At 41.5% G+C, this 22,531-nt stretch overlaps 1 protein-coding gene across 2 annotated transcripts; it reads left to right on the top strand.

The window, feature by feature from the left end:
- The first annotated feature begins 10,032 nt into the window (after window positions 1–10,032).
- hars (histidyl-tRNA synthetase) lies at window positions 10,033–22,382 on the top strand. Of its 2 annotated transcripts, XM_079745046.1 has the most exons (14): window positions 10,062–10,200; window positions 11,597–12,038; window positions 12,145–12,234; window positions 12,733–12,852; window positions 12,935–13,030; window positions 13,119–13,244; window positions 13,578–13,685; window positions 13,776–13,874; window positions 16,781–16,874; window positions 17,173–17,300; window positions 18,560–18,829; window positions 18,926–19,036; window positions 19,121–19,267; window positions 21,967–22,382. In XM_079745046.1, exons 2-14 carry the CDS (start codon window positions 11,931–11,933, stop codon window positions 22,024–22,026), a joined length of 1,557 nt encoding a protein of 518 aa, XP_079601172.1. In that variant the 5' UTR covers window positions 10,062–10,200; window positions 11,597–11,930; the 3' UTR covers window positions 22,027–22,382. The 2 variants fall into 2 exon arrangements, with proteins under 2 accessions (XP_079601173.1, XP_079601172.1); XM_079745047.1 differs by lacking the exon at window positions 11,597–12,038 and having other exon boundaries at window positions 10,033–10,200.
- Window positions 22,383–22,531: the final 149 nt, after the last annotated feature.

Here is a 22,531-nt window from a genome sequence, read left to right as displayed (position 1 = left end):
AACGATTCTTCAGTAGGGGGTACTCCCAACGTTCTTCAGTAGGGGGAACTCAATGGGAGGACGGGGGCTCTAAAACAGCCGGATCCTGGGTGTTATTTGTTTCAAGGTCTGTGGGCCAATCACAGAACATTGCCTCAAGTCAAGGTGTCAAGGAAATCATGGTATCACAATAAGTTAAAGTAAGCGAGTGGGCCTTGGACTAATTCAAATGGAAACGGTTTGAGACGCAACAAAACGCAGATCATTGTCTTTGCCACGTGTTTTTATCTAGCATTGGACCTCATCCCAAACAAGAAATAGCCTTGATTCAATGACTAAATTGTACTGTATTTGTCCTACGACATTGAACGTCAAACAAGAGTGATTGACATTGTCAATACTGCAGTTGAAAGCAAATATTCATTTGACAAGCCCATGGGGGGTTGGGGGTTTCATTATGAGATGGAAGGGGGCGGGGTGCTGAGACAGCTGTGGTCGCAGTGATGGCAATAGGGGGGCTGTTAAACTCGTTTTCTAAAGAGAGAGGCGGCAATGGGAATAAGCAGGTCGTGTGTCAAGAGAAGATGCTGCACTTGTTTAAATTATGGGGTGGGGGGTGGGGGGTGGGGAGGGGGGTTCGGACAAGAATCCGGTGGATAAATAGGAATGAATGGGAGGACAGCTGTAGGATGTGAATATCATTAAGCCTTGGGATTGGAGTGGCACAGCTTCTGCAAAAGGTCAGAAGGAGGAGAGTTCTCGTTTGGGACAATGAAAGAAAAGAAAGCTTTTAAGAATGAATGCATGTACCTTTGTGGAAGGGGCAATTGGTACTGCACTCTTGTTTTTAATTATATGATGTTGGCCCTTTTTGTATGCGTAATCCTGGATGGTCAGTGTGAAACGCTTGCAGTCGTGTAAATGACTGTTTGTCACGGTCCAAAATAAGCTTATAATGCTTCTAAAACAATTTTAAGTTTCAAGTTTCATACATTTGATTGACAAATTTTAAGCAGCACCTACTCATGTCTTGCATTACATGATACCATTAAAATACTTTGTTGAAAAGCTCCTAGTAAATGTGGTCTATTTCATTTTCTTCCTTAGTCACCTAGCAAATGAAGTTGACAAACAGTTTGTTAAATAAAGACACATTTTAAAAAATGCAGGCTATTTGCTTACCTTGAATGTTCAATTCCTTCTTTAACATGTTCAGTTAACAGATGTCTCTTCCTCTCGGTGTGTCCTCTCTTTCCTTTCTGTACACAACTACCCCGTTCAGCCCTCCTCTATCCCCCCTGCTCACACTCAACAATGCTGGTCTCCGTCCGCCCTCCTGCCACACCGAATCTGTGTCTGTCTACATGAAAGCGCGCGCACACACACACACACACACACACACACACACACACACACACACTCACCGAACACACACACGCACACTCACACTCACCAAACACACACACACACCAAACACACAGACACACACACACACACACACATTGACACACACCAAACACACACACGCACCCCTACACACACACACTCTCAGTGAACATACACACACACACCGAACACAGTCCGAGCACACACACACACACACACACACACACACAACCAACACACACACATACACACACACAAACACACAAAAACTATCTACAATGAAATGAAAGACAATTTTCCATGAGATTAAGAAGATTGATTGTGTGTATTTGTTTGTGTGTTTGTGTGTGTGTGTGTGTGTGTGTGTGTGTGTGTGTGTGTGTGTGTGTGTGTGTGTGTGTGTGTGTGTGTGTGTGTGTGCACGTTGGCACATTGGTGCCTTCATGAGAGAGGCAGGCATATTTTCATGTAATCCTCTTAACAAGAAGATTAAAAGAGAGTGGATCTCCTCTGTCTTCTGCCTTTGCTACACATTCAGTCTTTTCTGTATCGTCGTGCACTTTGTGAGCTTGGAAATACATCTGGTATTTACTGCTGCATGCATGCACGCACACACACACACACACACACACACACACACACACACACACACACAGACACAGACACACATGCACAACTATTAAAGCTTGGTGAATGGTGGCCCTTTCTTTAACTGGGACGACAGACCAGTTACCAATGGGTGCTGTGGAAAGGGTCAGAGGGTACTTTCTGCAGAGGCCCCAGGGGGGTCTGTGTCAAAGGGGTGGTCTTTGAAAAGTGTGAAAACAATTGTGTGTTGAAGAAAATGGGTTCTGTCGGTGTCCTTTGTTCTAATTTTAGGAAACGGAAAAGAAGCTTGTCTGAACTACTTATGAGACTCACGTGTAGAGCGCGGTTTGAGAGAGCGGTTCTAGAACAGACTGATGGAGGGTCCTGGTGGGCACAGACCTGCTGGGACTATTGTAGTCCATAACATATTGGGACATTCCTCTGGCCTCAACTCAATCTCTCGGTATGTTTGGTAAATAGGAATGCTATATGTGTAATACCTTTCCAAGTATTTCATGCCTACCATGAACGTATTCATATTTACACGATGCATATCTCGTGCCTGGAATGAAGGGAATACTAATATTAAACTGTGTGCACAAGGATTACAAAGACCACATTGTTCTGCAGGAAGTCTCTTGTTGCCAATGGCGATGTGAGAGCAGAGGAATCTGATGCAGTGACCTATGGTCTAAGCTGTCTGTGAGCATGCAGGACAATCTACATGCCTGTAGACTGATTATCCAGTCTACAGGCTACATCAGTGGGTATATAGGACCTATGGTCTAAGCCAGGGGTGGCCAACCATCCAGAGACTAGAGCAGGTTTTTACTGCTCCACAAAGTGCTGTACGTAAACACGGAGACACTGAGAGCCTTCTCCGTCATCGGAGACCCTCTCCGTAGCACTACATGCACATCCAATAAAGTTTGCTATCCATCGAGGCAACGGATACGGACGGAGATGGTAAGGGCTGTGATTGGTCCTCTAACAATATCATTTGCGGAGTCACTTTTCCGGTTTGTCTCCTCTAACAACAACAACAACAACGCCATTTTTGAAAGAGTTGGCTCTGTGACCGGTTTGATTTTTGAGAAGAGAGAATGATCAAATCGAAGAAGAGTTACAAGGAAGCCCAAATGGCAAATACTTCCGACTCTGCAAGCGTCCGTACAGCAGCTAACCAAACGTTTTAGAGACTGTGGCAAATTTCACTTGTAACAGTTTTTTGTTTTTAGCCATTAATATTTACATTACAGTTAAAGCATTTCATTTTTAATTATCCTTGCCTATTTGTATTATTTGTGCATTATTTGTGTTAACTCTTGTACTTCTTTTGCACCTTGTTTATTTTGCACCTTATTTACTTTGCACCTTATTTACTTTGTACCTTAATTACCTTGCGCCTTCTTTACTTTGTACCTTGTTTGCTTTGCAAATTAAGGACCAATAAAACACCAAATGAGATTTGAAAAGGTTTGGAAGTTTATTTACAACACTATTTCATTTTTAGTAGTCAGCCTATAAAATCAATTGGTTCTGCTTCAGCTGTGTTTCAATATTTATCAACCCCAACTCGCAAAGCCGTCTTTCTGTCTTGGACGTCATTGTTCCGTCTCTTCACTGGCTGTTTCCCAAAGTGAAGGCTGCAGCCTTGCTAGAACACTTCCTTGCTAGTCTCGTCCTATGGAGATGAGGCTAGAGTGCTTCCTAGTGTTTGTAGTGCTCAGAGTTTGGAACGACTTGCAAGTGTGGAAGCGCTTCCGCTTTTTAAATATTGCTCCAGTGTTAAATATTTTAATATTTGAATTGTTGAAATTGTCGACAGTGTGTGTGTGAGCATGCAAGATGCCTTACATTGTAGACTGATTTTCCAGTCGGGCTACATCAGTTATAGAACATCCTGCTCGAGCTCATCTGGATATTATAGCCTATATTATTGATATTGTTCTATAGCATATGTTTAGTTTGTTACGATGGATAAAGTAAAGGTAAAGGTGCACTAAAAATATATGGACGTTAATATTATGTGTCTGTAAAGTGTGTTGAAATAGTTGTAAAGTGCTTTGAGTAGATATATAAAGTTAACTTAAAGTGTAATTCCGGCGAAAATTGAACCCAGGGTCTTTGTTTTGGCATGAAAACCCATCAAATAAGCCCTCCAGATACCTTTTTCATTGAAAATTGATGACTAGAGTTTACCCGGCGCAATGTTTGGCTATGGGTAGCCACACATCTGGTGAACTCTGCACATTGGCTTGGGGCATAGAGTTTCACTTCCAAATCTGCATTTTTGAACCACTAATATTGTTAAAAATAGCACCAAACCTCTGCAGTATAATGACTAGGGTCCCTACACATTAAACAAAGCACCAACAACTTTGTTTGCAAACCCGGAGTTTATTCAAAAAGACGAAAAAAAGTTTATCAAGCATTACCGGTAGGTCCGTGTTTACAGGAAGTCCACACAAGTCGATAACCAAATGCGCCGGAGTTCAGTTCAAGGAGGAACGTTTTGGAATTTATGATTTATATAATTTATATTTATAATTAATATATAGCAAGTGTTGACACGTAAATTAAAGGACTTGCATGTGTAAGTTACAGTTACAAAATATTTGTTTGTCAGGGCTGAAGAATAAGGCATCAGACTGTTTAACCTGAGGACGAATACAAAAAGAGCATTTTTTTAACATTAAAAAAGTAGTATAAAATCAAAGGGTGGGTTTTTTAAGAAAATAAGCTTTGTGTTATGTGTGGGGCAGTTAGTTGAGTTCACCAGATGTGTTTTGATATAGGTAGGTCAAAAGGCCAAGCCGCATAATAGATTTAAAGCATTTCCTTTACATTAAAAATATATATATAATCAAATAGTCGTTTTTTTGAGAAATTAAGCTTTGTGTTATGTGTAGGACAGTAAGCTGAGTTCACCTCATGTGTTTTGACATGCGTAGGTCAAAACGTTTTTATCTTTATATATTTTTTTGTTGTAACTTTCCATTTTTTTCCCGTAGCTGGGCAAAACACAAGCACGAAACATCTCTGTCTTGATTTCAAGCTGTAGATGGGTCGTCTTCTCCGGTGCTTGAGCTGTCCTTCACTCTATGCATCAATCACGTGTGCAGTGCTTCTTCTGTCAACAACCTGCCATGCTTGATTGTAGCGAACAAATATTTTGTACCTGTAACCTACATATGCAAGTCCTTTAATTTACGTGTCAAAACTTGCTATATATTATTTAAAAATATGAATTACATTAATTATAAATTCCAAAACTTTCCTCCTTGAACTGAACTCCGGCGCATTCGGTCACTCCAGGGCCATAGAGAGAGAAGAGTTGCGAAACTCTGATCTCGCCGACAGGGTGGTCACGTGGTTCATGTAAGCCTGTATAGTTCCAAAACAAGCGCGCTGCCGTGTTCTTCAATGGGACTGACAGCAGTGATTGCAATATTGAATGGTAAATATAAATTATAAAACACATACCCAAGTACTTTTCTGACTATTGTTGCATATTTGTAAATGTCAGTTTTACATTTGGAGTGGTAGGGTGACAACTGTACCCTAACCTTACATCTGTTCTGAAATCAAAGACGATTCATTTGTTCATTTTTGCACAACTGGACTATTGGATTTTCTTGATTTTGCTTGTAATTCCGATTCACTTACCCGTGGTCAGAGAGCGATTGAGAAAGCACAGTAGCAACAGCCCATTTAGGACTGTTGCTTTTTATTTCTTTTTTATTTCATTTTATTTCTAAGCCTAGCCATGATACGTTTAAGACTAAGCTATACACAAAGTATCACATATATTAAAGAATAACAAATCATTACGCTTGGATGAATGAAATAGTATTTTTTTTATTAAACAATGGGTGAGACTACAAGAATGTGTGTGTATCCAACTTGAAAAACAAGAACAAAGTGAAGGAACAGGGATGAATATCGTATATATAAGTGTTAACAAGGGAGGAATACGGTGAGGAAAGGAGACAATTAAAAAAGCAATACAAGTAAAATAGATCACTGGTTATAAAACCCTCCAGCAAATGCAGATTCCACTGCCTAACATCTGCACGCTGCAAAGGAGGATGCACCATGTAACGCTGGACCCAGTGTTTGAGATGAAGATGGAGTGTTAGAAAAAAATCATCTCCACATATATCAGGCTGAGGTTTGTGGAACCAAAAACAAGTGGGAACAAGGACTAAGAACAACGAAGCAAACATACAGTAAGTGTGAACAAAAACAGCAAAGTAGAGCCAGGGGATATCAATAAATAAAACAATGTTAGTCATGTGTGGAACAAGAACAACAAATGTGTAAACAGGTGTGCGTGTATATCTAACTTGTAAAACAAGAACAAAGTGAAGGAACAGGGAGGAATATTACAAGTTATTAATAAACAAAGAAAATACTCCACATACATCAGGCTGAGGTTAAGGATAGTAAAGTGCATCAGGTCGAAAGGAAGGACAACAATCGCAGCCGTCGCCGCCGCCACCACCAGCCACCAGCAGTCACCACTTGCAGCAGAAGTGGACACCACCAGCCAGCTCAAGCAGCCTTCGCCTCAAGCAGCAGCGACCTGCAGCAGCAATGTTTGCCGGCACCAGCCAGCTCAAGCCACCAGCAGCAGCAGCCACCGCCATCAGCATCCGCCATCAGCATCCACCATCAGCAGCATCCACCACCAGCCGCATACACCACCAGCCGCATACACCATCACCAGCACCAGCAGCCACCACCTGCAGGAGAGTGAAAATACTCAGACAAGACCTTGAATAGCATGTAGGTGAATGAGTTTCCCCACACATGGCCAAATTGCTGCCAAGTTGGGGAAGGGGTGGACAGAAGATTACATTTTGAAAAAAAAGAATGACACTACCTGTCTGTGTAATAACATTTGAAAGCTTGTCATGATGGCTTACATTTTTTGTGTGGAATAATTTCTATTCATATACGTAATCCAACAGCCTTTTCAAGGGTATAATTAAACAAAAGCAACCTTATTTCTACTACCTATAGCATCAGACACACAGTACTCCAACACCCTAACTACCACCGTCAGGGTTAGCAGAATAACCCCGTCGTTAATCAACCTTATTGATCCTAATAATCCTACATCAATAACTAACTAAATAAAAAATGTTAGAGATTCACTATTTAACTTCTGGTGCAGTGACATCTTCACAGCTGGCGAAATTGAGCTGACTAACTAGCAGGCAATGACAATCTGTCGTCTGCCAAGATAAAAAATATCTGTAATTACGCTGTGCACATACAAATAAGATCAAAAAAAAAAAAAGATCAGTATATGCATCATAAAGGCCCTCTGATATAATAAAGACAGTGGTTTTCAAACTGTGAGGCGCGCCTCCCCTGGGGGGCGCCAGAGTTCTTCAGGGGGGCCGCGACGTGAGAAAAAATAAACCAGAAAAATTAACAGAAAAAACAGACACAGCGCGTCTTCACAGCGAAGTCGAAAACGTTCCCTATTCACTCACTCACTCACTCACTATTCCCTATGTAGTGTTTATGACATAGTGCACTATATAGGGAACGAACAAACGAGAATTCGGACACTACGCTGAACATTTCTAAACGTCTTTTGCGTCAGTAAATGCGCCGGGTATTTGTGTGACGTAGACAGATGCGCCCACATCATGTAAACAAACGGAGCACCCACGAGGAAAACTGGAGATTGTATTGATGTTGAATGTTACATTTCCTTGATCAAGTTTTTTTAAATTAATTTTGAATGTTATACTTTCTATATTAAATCCCAAATAAATTGTTGACATTTCTAAACGAAAGACGGAGACTACATCATTAAATGTATACGTTTTCATTATTATTCAGACTCTTCTTCTCCTCCGGAAAAACACGACCGCATTGCATTGTGGTATACGGGAGTAAGGTGTAGGGAACATCGCATGTTCACTCAAATTTTGAGTATTTTAAGTCTACTTTATAGTGCGTGAAATTTACCAATGAGAATTCGAACACCACTAGAAAATGGCGAGCACCCTATATAGCGCACTAAATCCGTGATGGGGAACGATTTCGAACACAGCTACGCAAACTCATTGCTCCAACTAAAGTTGAGGTGAGCTAAAAAGGAGGCTAAACTGGCAGTTTACAGATTAAGGTTTTCAAATGTATTTCAAAAACGTTAAGCAAAAACATGCTTAGATAAAGATGTTAAAATGTGTTAAGAAATGTGTTTAAAAACGCACAAAGATGTTTAGAATGTTTCAAAAATATGTTTAAAATGTTAAAATTTGTTAAAAGAAATATGATCAGAGATGTTTAAAATATGATCAGATGTTTAAAATGTGTAAAATAATTAAAAGATCTTTCAAAACACAGGGATTTATAACATTTCTTTTTTGGGGTGGGGGGGGGCTCATCTGAAATTTGTTCTCTGAGTGGGGGGGGGGCTCACTATCTCATACTTTGAAAACCCCTAATATATAGAGAGTTGACAATTCAAAAGAGGTAGCAATTTAATCAATTTACCCGGGGAGATACTTCACAGATGGCGAAGTCGAGCTAACAAACTAGCAGGCAAAAAAAAAAGCATAATAACGCTGTGCATATACAAATAAATATCAGTATATGCATCATAAAGGGCCTCTGATACAATATAGACATTTGACAATTCAAAAGAGGTAGCTATTTAATGCAATTACCTCAGGAGTTACTTGACGGCCAGCAATGAAAATGAATGATCTCCTACGCCGTAAATGGATGTTTTGGAACTATGCGAGGCTCCATACCCCGGAAGTAGGCGGTAAAAAAACGCTACAACGGAGTACAATGGAAGTGACACCACTCTGTTATATCTATCACTCTGGGTCACTCTATGCGTCAATCACGTGTGCAGTGCATCTTCTGTCAACAACGTGCCATGCTTGATTGGAGCGAACAAATATTTTGTAACTGTAACTTACATATGCAAGTCCTTTAATTTACGTGTCAACACTTGCTATATATTATTTATAAATATAAATTAGAAATTCCAAAACTTTCCTCCTTGAACTGAACTCCGGCGCATTCGGTAATCAATTTGTGTGGACTTCCTGTAAACACTGACCTACCGGAAATGCTTGTTGAACTGTCTTTTTAAATAAACTCCGGGTTTGCAAACTAAGTTGTTGGTGCTTCGTTTATGTGTAGGGACCCTAGTCATGCTACTGAAGAGGTTTGGTGCTATTTTTAGCAATATTAGTGGTTCAAAAATGCCGATTTGGAAGCGAAACACTATGCCCCAAGCCAATAACATGGACGCCAAACATTGCGCCAGGGGCAAACTCTAATCCTCGATTTTCAATGAAAAAGGTATCTGGAGGGCTTTTTTGATGGGTTTTCATGCCAAAACATAGACCCTTCAATTTTTGCCGGAATTACACTTTAAACTTAAAATCTGCCGTTAACTAATTTAAACTTATCGCGAGACAATTAATTTGGACTTAATTAAAATAATGAATTTATTGTTTGTTTTTAATGAATGTTTTTTAATGAAAACATTCACCTGGAGATGCCGGGGATTGAACCCGGGGCCTCATACATGCAAAGCATGCGCTCTACCACTGAGCTACATCCCCACTGATGCGTTTAAGGAAAATAACGATATATAAATAAGGTATATATTTAACGTGACCAATCATGGATTGTTTCCTGTTGCTTGTGGACTGATGAGTAAGACATGAATCAGTGTATTTAACTTTAAAAACTTCACTCGAGCTACAGACTTTGTAGCTTCAGACGCGCAGCTCCTATTACAGGCTACTATGTGAAACGCTGTTCAGAATTCACAAACCATCATCATCCTCATCATCATCATCATCATCACCAGCATCATCATCATCATCGTCGGCCACTGCCCTGTCACTCAACCAACGAGCCCGAGGAGCGGTACCATGTGACAGTTAAAAGTCGTCATGTTTCTGCACGTGAACGACCCCATGCCCGTAAAAGCTTTGCGCTCATGTTGCAGAACATGCTCAGCAGCGCCCCCCGCAGTCACCCTTCACGGTGGGGACATAAAACGGTGTGACACCGGAAGTCTTTCACTTAATTCTTGCGGCTGCTTGTGCGGTAGTGTGTTATTCACATTATATCATATGACATCATATTATTAACATTATTAACATGGCGGACCGAGCAGAGACTCAGGAGGCCATTAAAGTCCAAGGGGAGGTCGTTCGTAGACTGAAGGCAGAGAAGGCGAGCAAAGATCAGGTTAGTACATGTGGCTCCACTCAGCGTTTCTGTTAGCCGACCCGACACCGTCTGCTAGAATACCAAGTGTCCTCTCACTGAAGATAAGATGAACTAACCACTGTCCGATCTACACCTTCAATTCGAAATAACCATTTTTATCATCTACTCAACCGTTACTTATTAAAAATATGTATATACTTTATTTATCCATTTGCGATGACTGATGAAGATGACGCCCCACCGGCCAAGTTATATTGAGATTGAAAGTAAGGCCGAGCTTCTGATGTAGCGCTTCATTTCAGACATGTCTGGCCTAAAATGCTGTGTCTTATATGAGCTGCTGATAGAAGTCATCATGTAGGATATGTCCGGCCAATAGTGCGGTGAGTCTAAAATGCAATTGGCCAACTTCGACAATTCCTGTCCTGTTGAAATACTTATGGCCAATGGAATAATAAATAGATGGGACATGAGCCCTTCTTCAAAAAAGTCGTTCCAAATCTCTGAGTAGGACCTACTTGTGCACTCTGTTTATTTGTATTCAGCGATAGTTTCCACCAATGTGCACATATGGCAAGTACGTTTAACCTGTTATATATTTATAGATGGATAGATAGATGGATTGATAGATGTAAAGATACATATAGTTATAGACACCTATCATATAGGTGTCTATAACTATGTAGATAGATAGATAGATAGATAGATAGATAGATAGATATACAGACTCTATCTACATCTATATGATCTATCCAACTTAGATTGATACATAAATATATCATATAGATAGAGATATAGTTGTTTATATATATTTATAGACATCTATATCTATATGATAAATCTATGTAGTCTATATATCCATCCATCTGATCTATCTGATCCATCTATCTATATAGTTATAGACACCTATATCGCTATCTATGCATCTATCTATATGATCTATCGATCCATCCATCTGATCTATCTACACCGTGTGTTATATACACTATATATACACCGTATATAACCATATAGATACATAGATGGATGGATAGCTAGATCATGGCCCAATCCCAAAGTGATCACTGAGGACTCAAACTTAATTGATTTCAGGTGCTAATTAACTTAAGCGAGCGCAATGTTTTCCCACTGTATGGTTAAGGTGGCCTTAACAACAATAGGGCCCCGCCTTGACTACCAATGTATAAAAAAAATACATATTAGAAAAAAAGTAAAAATAATAATATATATATATGTTTTTATAAATATTTTTTTATTATTATGATCAAATACTTACTATACTATTGACAATGACGGGAGTCTATTTCAGATGTGTATATCTGCCTGTTTGTTGGGAAGGGTTGTGGCTTGCTTAATTTACCCTGCATTTCATGTTCCACCCCCACTGTGATGTGATCCCCCTGCCCCCACCTAGTGCTAGGGTTGCTCTCACATGTTCTCCTGTTCTTCCTGCCGGGGCCCCTTGGACCACCACCTCCATCATCCAAACCTGGGTCTGATGCATCGCCCGCTGTTGTCCTTGCCTACCTCAACTATCTTCTCTCTCATCTCTAATCTGGACATTTCTGAAACATTGTGTGAAACTCCTATCCTGATTGGTGCCATGACTGAATGACTCTGTGACATGGCTGGCCGATGGACAATGCTTGACCTGTGATGCTCTTTTGAACTCCATCCCTGTACGGAAATCTGGGAATTGATCGACCAATTTTGTTATATTTATTACCGTTTAATTAACCGTTGCCGGGATGAATACACTTGGATCTTTCACCATCCAAACATTTACTGGATTGTCGGCTTTTCGAACTGGAATGTTCCGACTGCTGCGCTCCGTTTCTGGGATCACTGTTGCTCAGGTAATAAGGAGGAATACCATTTCAAGGTGCGACTCTCTTTTCCTAATTCGCTAACAGTGAGATGTAGGAAATTCAAATGCCTGCCTTGGTTTTTCTGTTTTTCCAGATTGATGAGGAAGTGGCAAAACTGTTGGAGCTGAAGTTGCGCCTGGGAGGTGATGATGGCAAACATCAATTTGTGCTCAAGACTCCTAAGGTAAGACCATTTCAACATTACTATGTGAAGTGTACTACTGTTCATTTACTATGTAAATGAACAGAGAAATGTCATACATTTCAATTGGCTAGATTTACCCATGTGTGTCATTTTTCACTGAATATAGCATTTTCTAATTTAATGTATTTGCACATTTAAATTACATAACATTTAACACACTGTCACTGAACACTATCACTGTATCTACAGGAGACTAGTTTAGTGCTTTACTAAAATATTTTAGGCTATAAAATAGTGAACTGCCAATAACATATTGCAGTAGGTTCAAATTGGACATGACAGATGTTAAGTAGGCAAGATATCATAGTCCAAAAACAAATGTATTGCCGAAACATACAAACCATAGTGTGATTTAAAACCAAAATAATGCAAATATTTTGTGTTGCACACCCACAAATATCAATTTCAAGACTGCTTGTATGGAACACATAATGCCTTTCTAATTAAGTTTCTTATGGGTCCTATACTTCTTGTCAGGGAACAAGAGACTACAACCCTAAGCAAATGGCCATCAGAGAGAAGGTGTTCAACACCATTGTCAGTTGCTTCAAACGCCACGGTGCTGAAACCATCGACACGCCTGTCTTTGAACTCAAGGTACCATGGGCACTGGTAGCATGAAACACAAGTACAGCCTTTCATCAGATGGCCAATGGTGGTTTCTTTGGATGCTGTGCAGGAAACCTTGACGGGGAAGTATGGAGAAGACTCCAAGCTTATCTACGACCTCAAGGACCAAGGAGGCGAGCTGCTGTCCCTGAGATATGACCTCACCGTATCCTGAGAGATCTAAATGAAGTCAATGTACTAACTAACACGCCTCCTTTTGAATATCCTAGTGTCCTTGACATGTTCTCTCTCAGGTGCCCTTTGCTCGTTACCTTGCCATGAACAAGATCAGCAACATCAAGCGCTACCACATTGCAAAGGTCTATCGACGTGACAACCCAGCCATGACTCGCGGGCGCTACAGGGAGTTCTACCAGTGTGTGAGTGGCATTCGGTAAACTCCATGACTGTTTGTTTGGTCTTCAGTGGTGTTTGCTAAAATTTGCCCTATTACATCCAGCATGACGAGCAGCGGAATTAACCCTGCGTGATGTGTGGGGTTTTATCCGTCTGTATTCATTCATAGGAGCAGGACACTGTCTACTCATACCAATTCCACTTGGTTGCTACAGGTGAACCACATGGTCATGTGTTCACAGTAAGGAAGCGGTGTACCTGTGGTTCGGGTTGTGTCTGCATTGAGCCGATCTCTTTGGAGAATTCCGTTATAAAGCCAAGTACATCTCAAACGTATGACTGACGTTCCTTCATAGGACTTTGACATAGCAGGCCACTACGACCCCATGATCCCAGACGCAGAGTGCCTGCGGATCGTGAGCGAGATCCTCAGTGAGCTGGACCTGGGGGACTTCCACATCAAGGTGCGGTCGCTGCACCCCCCCACCCCATGACGACATGATGTATAGCCACCAACACCAACCAACAACAATGAGTGTCTCCTTTCAATCCAGGTGAACGACAGACGCATCCTGGATGGGATGTTTGCCGTGTGCGGCGTCCCGGACGACAAGTTTCGCACCATTTGCTCGACAGTGGACAAACTGGATAAGGTGTTTTCCTGAATTCCCCGTCTTGGGTTATTAATGCGGCAATTTCATAGATTTCCGTTCTGTTCTTTCTGGTGACACCCTTGGTGATAAGCCGATGAATATGAACTTTTGCAAAATCTAGCACATCATTAACACACTAGAGCTGTCAATCTTCCTCTATAATTCCATTCAAATTGCATTTCTTAGTATTTTTTTGTATTTTAATTATATTCCAAATTTAGCATATTATTAAAACTTACTTTGTACTTATACACTGTATAAGGCTCATGCAGGCCAAAGACACTATCAATGTTCTGCCCACTAGGCATTCTAACAAAACAAATTTCTATCCTGCCTCCCTAAGTCAATAACAGTCACAAAAGGATGTTATGTTAACGCCTCCCCTTGACCGCTTTAAGTTAATAATATATCAATATAATCATGTCAATATAATTATCTGCGTTGTCCTTGGTAATGGAGAGCGCTGAGACAACTGAAGTTGACCACTCCTTTCCATTGAATGCCATTGTTGCGATTTCTTTACACAACAATTAAGTAACAAATCATTGAAGTGAATGACTGTATACACACGAGTTCCGTTGCGAAAAGGCAACTTTTATTTATTCACACCACGGCTCTCGCCAGCAAATATATCAGTTTAACCAATCGCATTCAGGTATGTTTGTCATAGTCACCATGGCAACTGTACAAATTGGAGCTAACAGCCTATTTACGTTTTTCAACAGTGTTCTTACTGCATCCATTGTAGTAAACTTCCATCATAGACCTATAATTATCACTATCTGTGATATGTTTTGTTAAAGCATAGTGGTAAACTATTATCATAGACTTATAATTATCACTAGCTGCGTTTCCATCCCCCTGCTTTTATGCGATTTTGAAGTATCAAATTAGTAAACGAAAAAAAAATTGCATATAAATCCTCTAATTCGCAAAAAGGTTTTTCCGCTCGCCTGAGGTGGTTTTTAACTTATGCGAAAGAGAGAAAATGCGCAAAATGGGAGATTGAAACACACTTTTCGAAACCGCTGTGACGTAGCGAACATTGGACACACAGGACTGACAACGTCCTTCCGATTTCCGCATAACGACCGGCCATAGCAACCCTGCCGACATCAACTTGTACCGTCAATATCAGTGGCGGCTGGTGATCAAAAATGTTGGTGGGGCACAGTAATAGACAGGGGGTCTGGGGTTCACCCCCCCTTCCATTTAAAAAAAAATAAAATAATAATAATTTAATAGATTTGATTTCCTGTATTCTGGTGCATTTTGGGGATGGCCACTACCTATTTACCTACTATTCATTCCGATTCATAGCCTACATCGTGACTTGCAGGGCCTAGACAAGCTTACACTGCATATACAGACCTACTTTATGGCCATTCCACCAGCCATTGCTATTTGACCCATTGTTGTTATTCTGATATTGAGACAAACCATGATCACTGTCCTATAGCGTCCATTTTTTGTGAGTCTCAATGTCTACTTCAATGATCATCACGATAGCGGTCGGCGCTACAAGTCAGTAGTCACGTTTCCGTCTAAAAGGTGAAGCGAATCTTTAGAAAGTTCGCAAAAAAGAAATTTGAATTAGGCGCGTTTCCATCAAGTGGTTGGAGTGGAACACTACACACATTCCAGGGCTTGTCGTATCCTTTTGATAACATCCTCTCTTAGGTCCTGATATATAGTGGAAATGCGTTGTTTTCCATCTAAAAAGCTGTAATGTTTTTTTCTTCAATGAGAGCAAGGAAAGGTTTTACCTCTTCAGCGGTCCACACGTATCTATTATTCACATTGGCCATCTGTTCCATGGACGTATTTAAAGGATACATTGTACATATTTATAAATCGAAATTCGCCCCAGCCTTAATACCACAGATACTATAGGGTCTATAGCATATAACCACGTTTTCTGATTACAGTTTAATGCATTTTCCACAATTTACCAGCTCTCGTTTTGAAGGCTGAACAGACAATTTGACTGGTATTACTTAATAGGTGTCCATATATCAGGGATTAGTGGACACGGTTTAATTCAAGGATATGCAAACATAGACATCCATATATGCTTAAAAATATATTGACGCTACAAGTTGATGTCGGCAGGGTTGCTATGGCCGGTGGTTATGCGGAAATCGGAAGGACGTTGTCAGTCCTGTGTGTTCAATGTTCGCTACGTCACAGCTGTTTCGAAAAGTGTGTTTCCATCTCCCATTTTGCGCATTTACTCTCTTTCGCATTCCTCAAAAACCGCCTCAAGCGAGCGGATAAACCTTTTTGCGAATTAGAGGATTTTTATGCAAATTTTGGTGTTTCCATTACCATTTACTGATTCGATACTTCAAAATTTGCATAAAATCAGGGGGATGGAAACGCAGCTAGTGTTTCCTTGCACTGCAGGACGTTAATATCTGTTGCTTTTGATAACATGACGATGTGCAGTAGTATATTGCGTACTATTTCGGAAACTATTTATTATAATCCTCTTATCCACAAATATCCATCGTGACACTATAACTCTTGGATTCAAAAGTAAACTCCACTATAATTGAATCCTCTACATACATAGAATATTAAGGTGAAAGGTCGAGGCATAAGCTCGTCTTCACTAGGCCATATATGTTGAGTATTCCATCAGTCTTTTCACCGGCATGATTATTATAGTAAATGCCCCATATTTGCATCATCTTTTAGTTGTTTTTTTTACTGGTATAGCTTCAGTTGGACGTTTGTCTAAGATCTTCTTCCACAAGCTGTATTTTTATGGCTCAGCCTATTTGGAGAAAAATTGAGCTATATGACCCCCCCTGGTGTGTGTCATGGGGGGGAGACATGGTTCTAGGAAACACTGCTATTGTAACCCTGCCTGTGTCTGAATGCTTTGTCCTGTGCTTTGCTAGATGTGTTGGGAGGATGTGAAGAATGAGATGGTGAAGGAGAAGGGTTTGTCCGAGGAAGCTGCCGACTTGATTGGGGAGTATGTTAGCATGCAGGGTAAGAAATCTACCGTCTGGATGTGGTTTTAGGGTGCCTCACTGCTGGGGGGGGGATTTAGAACTGATTAGTGGTTGTAATAGTACATTGAGGTCATTCATTTTTACTGGAAGAAGCTATCTGTATGGCTCAGTTTGGTACAACGTTTCACAGTGGACTGGTATCCATTCTTCAGAATTGTTTGTATTTTTCCCCTTCTATTTTACCTTTAAAAGTTCTACGATGTTTAATGTAGGCTTTACTGCTGATGTCCCATGCACTACTTCCTGACCCTTGTGTGTCTGCTCTGTTGTTGTAGGTGGGATGGACCTAGCAGTGCGCCTACTTGAGGACCCGAAGATGTCCCAGAGTAAACAGGCCTGCGCAGGGCTCAGCGACATGAAGCAGCTCTTCAGCTACCTGCAGCTCTTCCAGGTCACGGACAAGGTGAGACTGACAGGCCATCATTAACACAGCTACTCTCCAGTCTGAACACATTGCGACACATAAAATGTTGGATAATCGTTCTGAATTAGGCATGGGTTAAAACCGATTTTCTTGATATTTGCACCATTTATTATTATTTTTTGCATTAAAATTAACTGACACAACTAGAGTTGGTTCTTTACACCCATTATTTTCTTAAATTATTAATCATGCACAGAAAACACATATACACAAGCATAAATATTAATGTATGCTTACAAACAAACAGCAGTATGCTAATGCGTGGAGAACTGGGAGAGCATTATGTTACCTAGTTAGTTTAGTTAGTTACAGAAGCTGCTTTCACACATACACGTAACTCCTGCTATTAGCCCGCTCTTCTCCTGATGGGCCGTATATGTGAACAACATTGGTATCCTGAAAACATCCTGACAAGACATATGAGTGGGCGTGTTGATGACATTTCGGTCTGAGTGGCCCCCTAAATGATAATCAGCCTGTTGACTTTTGTTTGCTGAATGGTTAAAAAATATTTAAATGTTGGCACTGCTTATCAGTCATTCGTGGTGAACGCTAGATGATAGGTCTTATCCTAACCCTAAAAGTACACATCATACAATACATGAGTTCACAGCTGCACGGGTATATAGAAAATGTTAAAGTTAGCTGAACATGTTACGGTTAAAAGTTAGCTGAACATGATAGTGTCCCGTCCTTCCACTCCCTGTTTTCTCATTTAAAGTTCATTAGTAATGGCATGAACTTCTCTGAGGAATGTTGAATTTGCCATAATTTGCTGCAATTGTTTTACACAACAAATACAATTCAAATTTGAATCAGGAAAATCCAGATCATGTACACCAAGTTTCAGATTATGTAATCCATCGGGGCGGAAAAGCCAATCGATTTTAAGGTTTTCCGAAATTTTCACTGTACAGCAAAATGTATCCTGACGGACATTATGGGTTAAGGAGGCAAAAATATTCAGCATGCGAAATGCTCATCATAAGGACGGCCCTTCTCCCTTCAGCCATGCGGGATGAGGGTCAGGGTATAGCAGTAAAAGTGCCGAGGCTGTTTACGTATACCTCCTGCCCCCCCGAGGCTGGTACGCTCGGCGCAGGTTGAACTGTCGACTGAACACAGGTACTCGGAGCTCGCCGTGTCTTTAGTATCTGGAGGAAACCATTTTCAGAACTCGAAACTTCCGTTAGAGTTCCCGTCACGATCCAACTGCGGCCCTCTGCTCCCCCGTCCAGGTGGTGTTCGACCTGAGCCTGGCCCGGGGCCTGGACTACTACACGGGCATCATCTACGAAGCCGTGCTCGGCCCGGCGGGCGCGACGCCGCCCCCTCCGCAGGCGGGCGCCCCCAAAGCAGAGGAGAGCTTGAGCGTGGGGAGCGTGGCGGGCGGCGGGCGCTACGACGGCCTGGTGGGCATGTTCGACCCCAAAGGGCGGGCGGTGCCCTGTGTGGGCGTCAGCGTCGGCGTGGAGAGGATCTTCTCCATCCTGGAGCAGAAGGTGGAGGTGAGGACCGGCCGGTAGCACCCAGCACCCACACCGTTACGCTGTAGTTGCGCTGTGGGACACCCTCAGTACTCTCAATGCGCACTGCTTCCCCAGGCAGAGAAGGTGCGCACCACAGAAATCCAGATCATGGTGGCTTCGGCACAGAAGAATTTACTGGAGGAGAGGCTGAAACTGGTGACAGAGCTGTGGAACGCTGGAATCAAGGTAGGCACGGGGATTTAGACTGTTTGTTTTATTAAGATGAATGTGTATCTGAAGTATGGTGTGTGTGTGTGTGTGTGTGTGCAGGCGGAGTCGATGTTCAAGAAGAATCCCAAACTGCTGAGCCAGCTGCAGCATTGTGAGGACTCTGGCATTCCTCTAGTGGCCATCTTGGGGGAGCAGGAACTGAAAAATGGCATGGTCAAACTCCGCACCGTCGCAACAAGAGAGGAGGTTAGAGACACATAGTTATGTTTTAAATGTTGTGTGTGTGTGTGTGTGTGTGTGTGTGTGTTAAATTCACTTATAGCCATAAACTCCCTCCAGTGTTGATCTGCATTCCATTATGGTCTGCAGTTTAGATTATTCTGAACAATGTTCATTAGCTGTTAAAAACTCAATTGAGGTATTGGCTGATACTTTGAGTATACCTTAATAATAGATTAACTATATTTGTAAACAAGGTTTAAGTTAATTTAGTCTTGGCAATATTATATCAACAAAAGATTCAGAGAAAAACTAAATCATAACTCAATTTCGAAACACCTGCTTGTTTACCAGAACATGATCAGTGACATAGTACTTATTGTAAATGTTACTGTACATCAGTTTCGTAGTACCTACTAGGTAAGTAGTACATGCAGCGCTCAACTATTATTCTTCTTAGGTTTTATTCTTTCTTAATTATTCTTTACACATTTTGGGACACTACCCACTAAAAATGTTCACCTAGAGACTCTATTCGGATTTTAAAATGTTCAGATTAGCTTGGACGGCGGAAACTTGGGAGACTTAAGATATTCTACTTGCAATGACTGTCCGCCCATTCGGTGACACTACTTCAGACTTTGTCACTTTTAACAGTTAACCTTCGTTCAAACGTTAAAAAAATAAACACTTATCTTCGTATATTTTCAGTTGGTCGTCCATTGAGTGTAGAGTGTGACGTCACAAGCTCTATCCCTGGAGTCGGGTCAGAGCGGATCACGTGATGATAGCCAAAAGCTAACCATTTTGGTTGTCGTGGAGTAAATCTTTCGATAGTCATTTTTACACCGCCAAGCTGGTTCTGATTCGGTCTTGCCTGTGTGAAACCGAGGGGTCAAATCACGTCACGGGGTCGGCTTTCTTGATTCACTGGAAAGGCGGCGCGATGCCTTAACTCGTCACTTCATTTGTTTCCAACCATTTTACATTTTTAAATGGTGTGCATGTTTACTTGAGACTTCAAATCCCTTCACTTCACACACATACATTTCTTTACAACTTAAAGGGGTAGTTCGGAATTTGACATAGGACCACATCACCAAGTGAGTTCAGTGTGTTATTTATCATTGGAGACCGTTCAACACGTTTCATTCCATCCTTCTAGCTTCAGAGATCGCTGGTGCTAGCCTGCCAATAAAAACGGTCTTACCAACTCCACAGTACACCCGAGGCAAATAAATACTAACGCCAGGCTATCGATGTATATGCCTGTGTTAATAGAATAATGTTTGCATTGAGTGCAATGACCGCATTACATTTTGAGGGACTTGTTTCTCAGCAGTGGTGGCGGAATTTTACTTTGCTATGGTTAGTTAGTGGTGTAGCCACCAATTCACAACAGCAGAAAGTTAACAGAAACGCACTCCAGTCGGGACACCTAGAAGGCCACATGGTGATTCAGTGTACTTTTACGATTGGTAAAACATCTAGGTCTTAAACTAGTGTCCAGTTCTTGAATCTGTGGGATAACTAAGTCCTACTCCCTGCAGCAAAAACATAAGTCATCTGTCAGCATTTTTATATAGTTTCTGCATCGGCACCATCTGTCCCGGTTCTCTACTGCAGCTCTAAGGGCGGCTGTCTCTACATACGCTCTCTCTTTCTGCCTTTTGAGCATCCATCTTTCTTAGTTCTTCGTCAGTGTATTGCAGCTCGTACAGGTACAGTTTTTTGGATACAACAAATTCCTCATCGTCTTCAAAATCAGACCTTGGTATGTCTCTCAAACGTGGCCATGTCTTGTTTGTTGAATAGGCTAATAAAATCCCTTCTGTAGCAATGACAGCGGCAGGTAACTAAACTATAACAGATCTGGTTGCCTAGGTAATACCAACTATAGGGAAGTGTAAACTATGCTGCTACCGCAGTCCCAGTCCCCTACCGTTAGTCCCAACACTGGATATTGCACAGATGGATATTGCACAGATACATCTTACTATGAAACTACTTTGAGTTTAACTCTCTCTGCATCAGTAATCGGCTAGTCGGCGTACATTTGTGGAACTTCTGTTTACAGACCCGCCGTGGTTTGATTAGCAGCTTGGAAACATAGATCTGTGATATCGTCCGAGTAATAGTTTATACACTTTATGGTCAGAGTGCTAGCTTGTGGATATTGACATGACAGGGGCTATCGGAGGGTTAGTCAGTTTTAAGGCTGCCAGCCATGTATTAACGGCTGGTTTCCTATCCAAAGGTAGCTTGTGGAAATGTATGATTACCCCTGCTGCCTTGGCCCTATGTAATTCATTACTTCAGCCAGGGGCAATGCAATAAGATGATCCTCCTGTAGACCTGGTTGTTTGCTTTTCCGTAGCTGTTTCAGCGAGCCTCAGAGCCTGACTCATTACCTGCTATGGCTGCTAGAGCAAAAGAGTAGGAGTAGGTTACCATGCCAGTGACGTAGCTGATTGTTGAAATCCAACATGGCGGCGCCCTGTAACACATTCACCGTACAATTTAATCCCTTTTAGTAAGTTCAGCCATTTTTAGTTATTGTACCAATGAGAAGGCAGACAATACATCTGTTATATCAACTAAACTTCAAATTTCAGTTCAGTTCATCTTTAGGGGTGTAGACGATGTGGCCGTGCGGCCTCTTTCTGATGACGGCGTTTGGCTGCTGAGCATAACTTCAGACCCTCTGCGTGACTTTTTCTCTGCAGGTTGATGTCTCTCGAGCGGACCTCATAGAAGAGATCAGGAAGAGGACCTCCACTGTTTAAAACCCTCTCGGAACAGCCACCCGCTAATCCCACATGAGAAGCCACCGACCCTGCAGCACCGCTATGTTTCCTGTCCTCAACAAGGAGGAAAAAGAGCATCGACCAAATGAGCGCATACATAATCCTCATTGTAGCCCTTTACAGAAGTCAGATTCTCGAACAGGTGTGCTTAAAAAATGAAGCCATTTCTTTTTAAAGTAGACCAAAGTTTAGTTCAAGTCTAAAAATCTCCTTTCAAACACTGACAAAAGCAGGCTTACCATATCGCAGTGACAAGACTGGCTAATATTAGTCATGGAACCCAGGGCTTACAACTCTGATCAATCAAAATCATTTAAGTATATAAAAAAATAAAGTGCTGTAAAACATGCCTGGTGTCCTGTATGAAAGCAAATGTGTTGCTGTGAGTTAATCTACCGTGAGCCATCCACCAGTAGAGCTTTTGATGACTGAAGACCCTGCCCTTTAGGAGTGAAACTAATGCATTGAGGTTTCCCGGCAGTGG

Source organism: Pollachius pollachius (genome assembly GCF_949987615.1).
Source record: "Pollachius pollachius genome assembly, chromosome: 10".
Classification (NCBI taxonomy): domain Eukaryota; kingdom Metazoa; phylum Chordata; class Actinopteri; order Gadiformes; family Gadidae; genus Pollachius; species Pollachius pollachius.
This window is presented reverse-complemented; position numbering and strand designations above follow the sequence as displayed.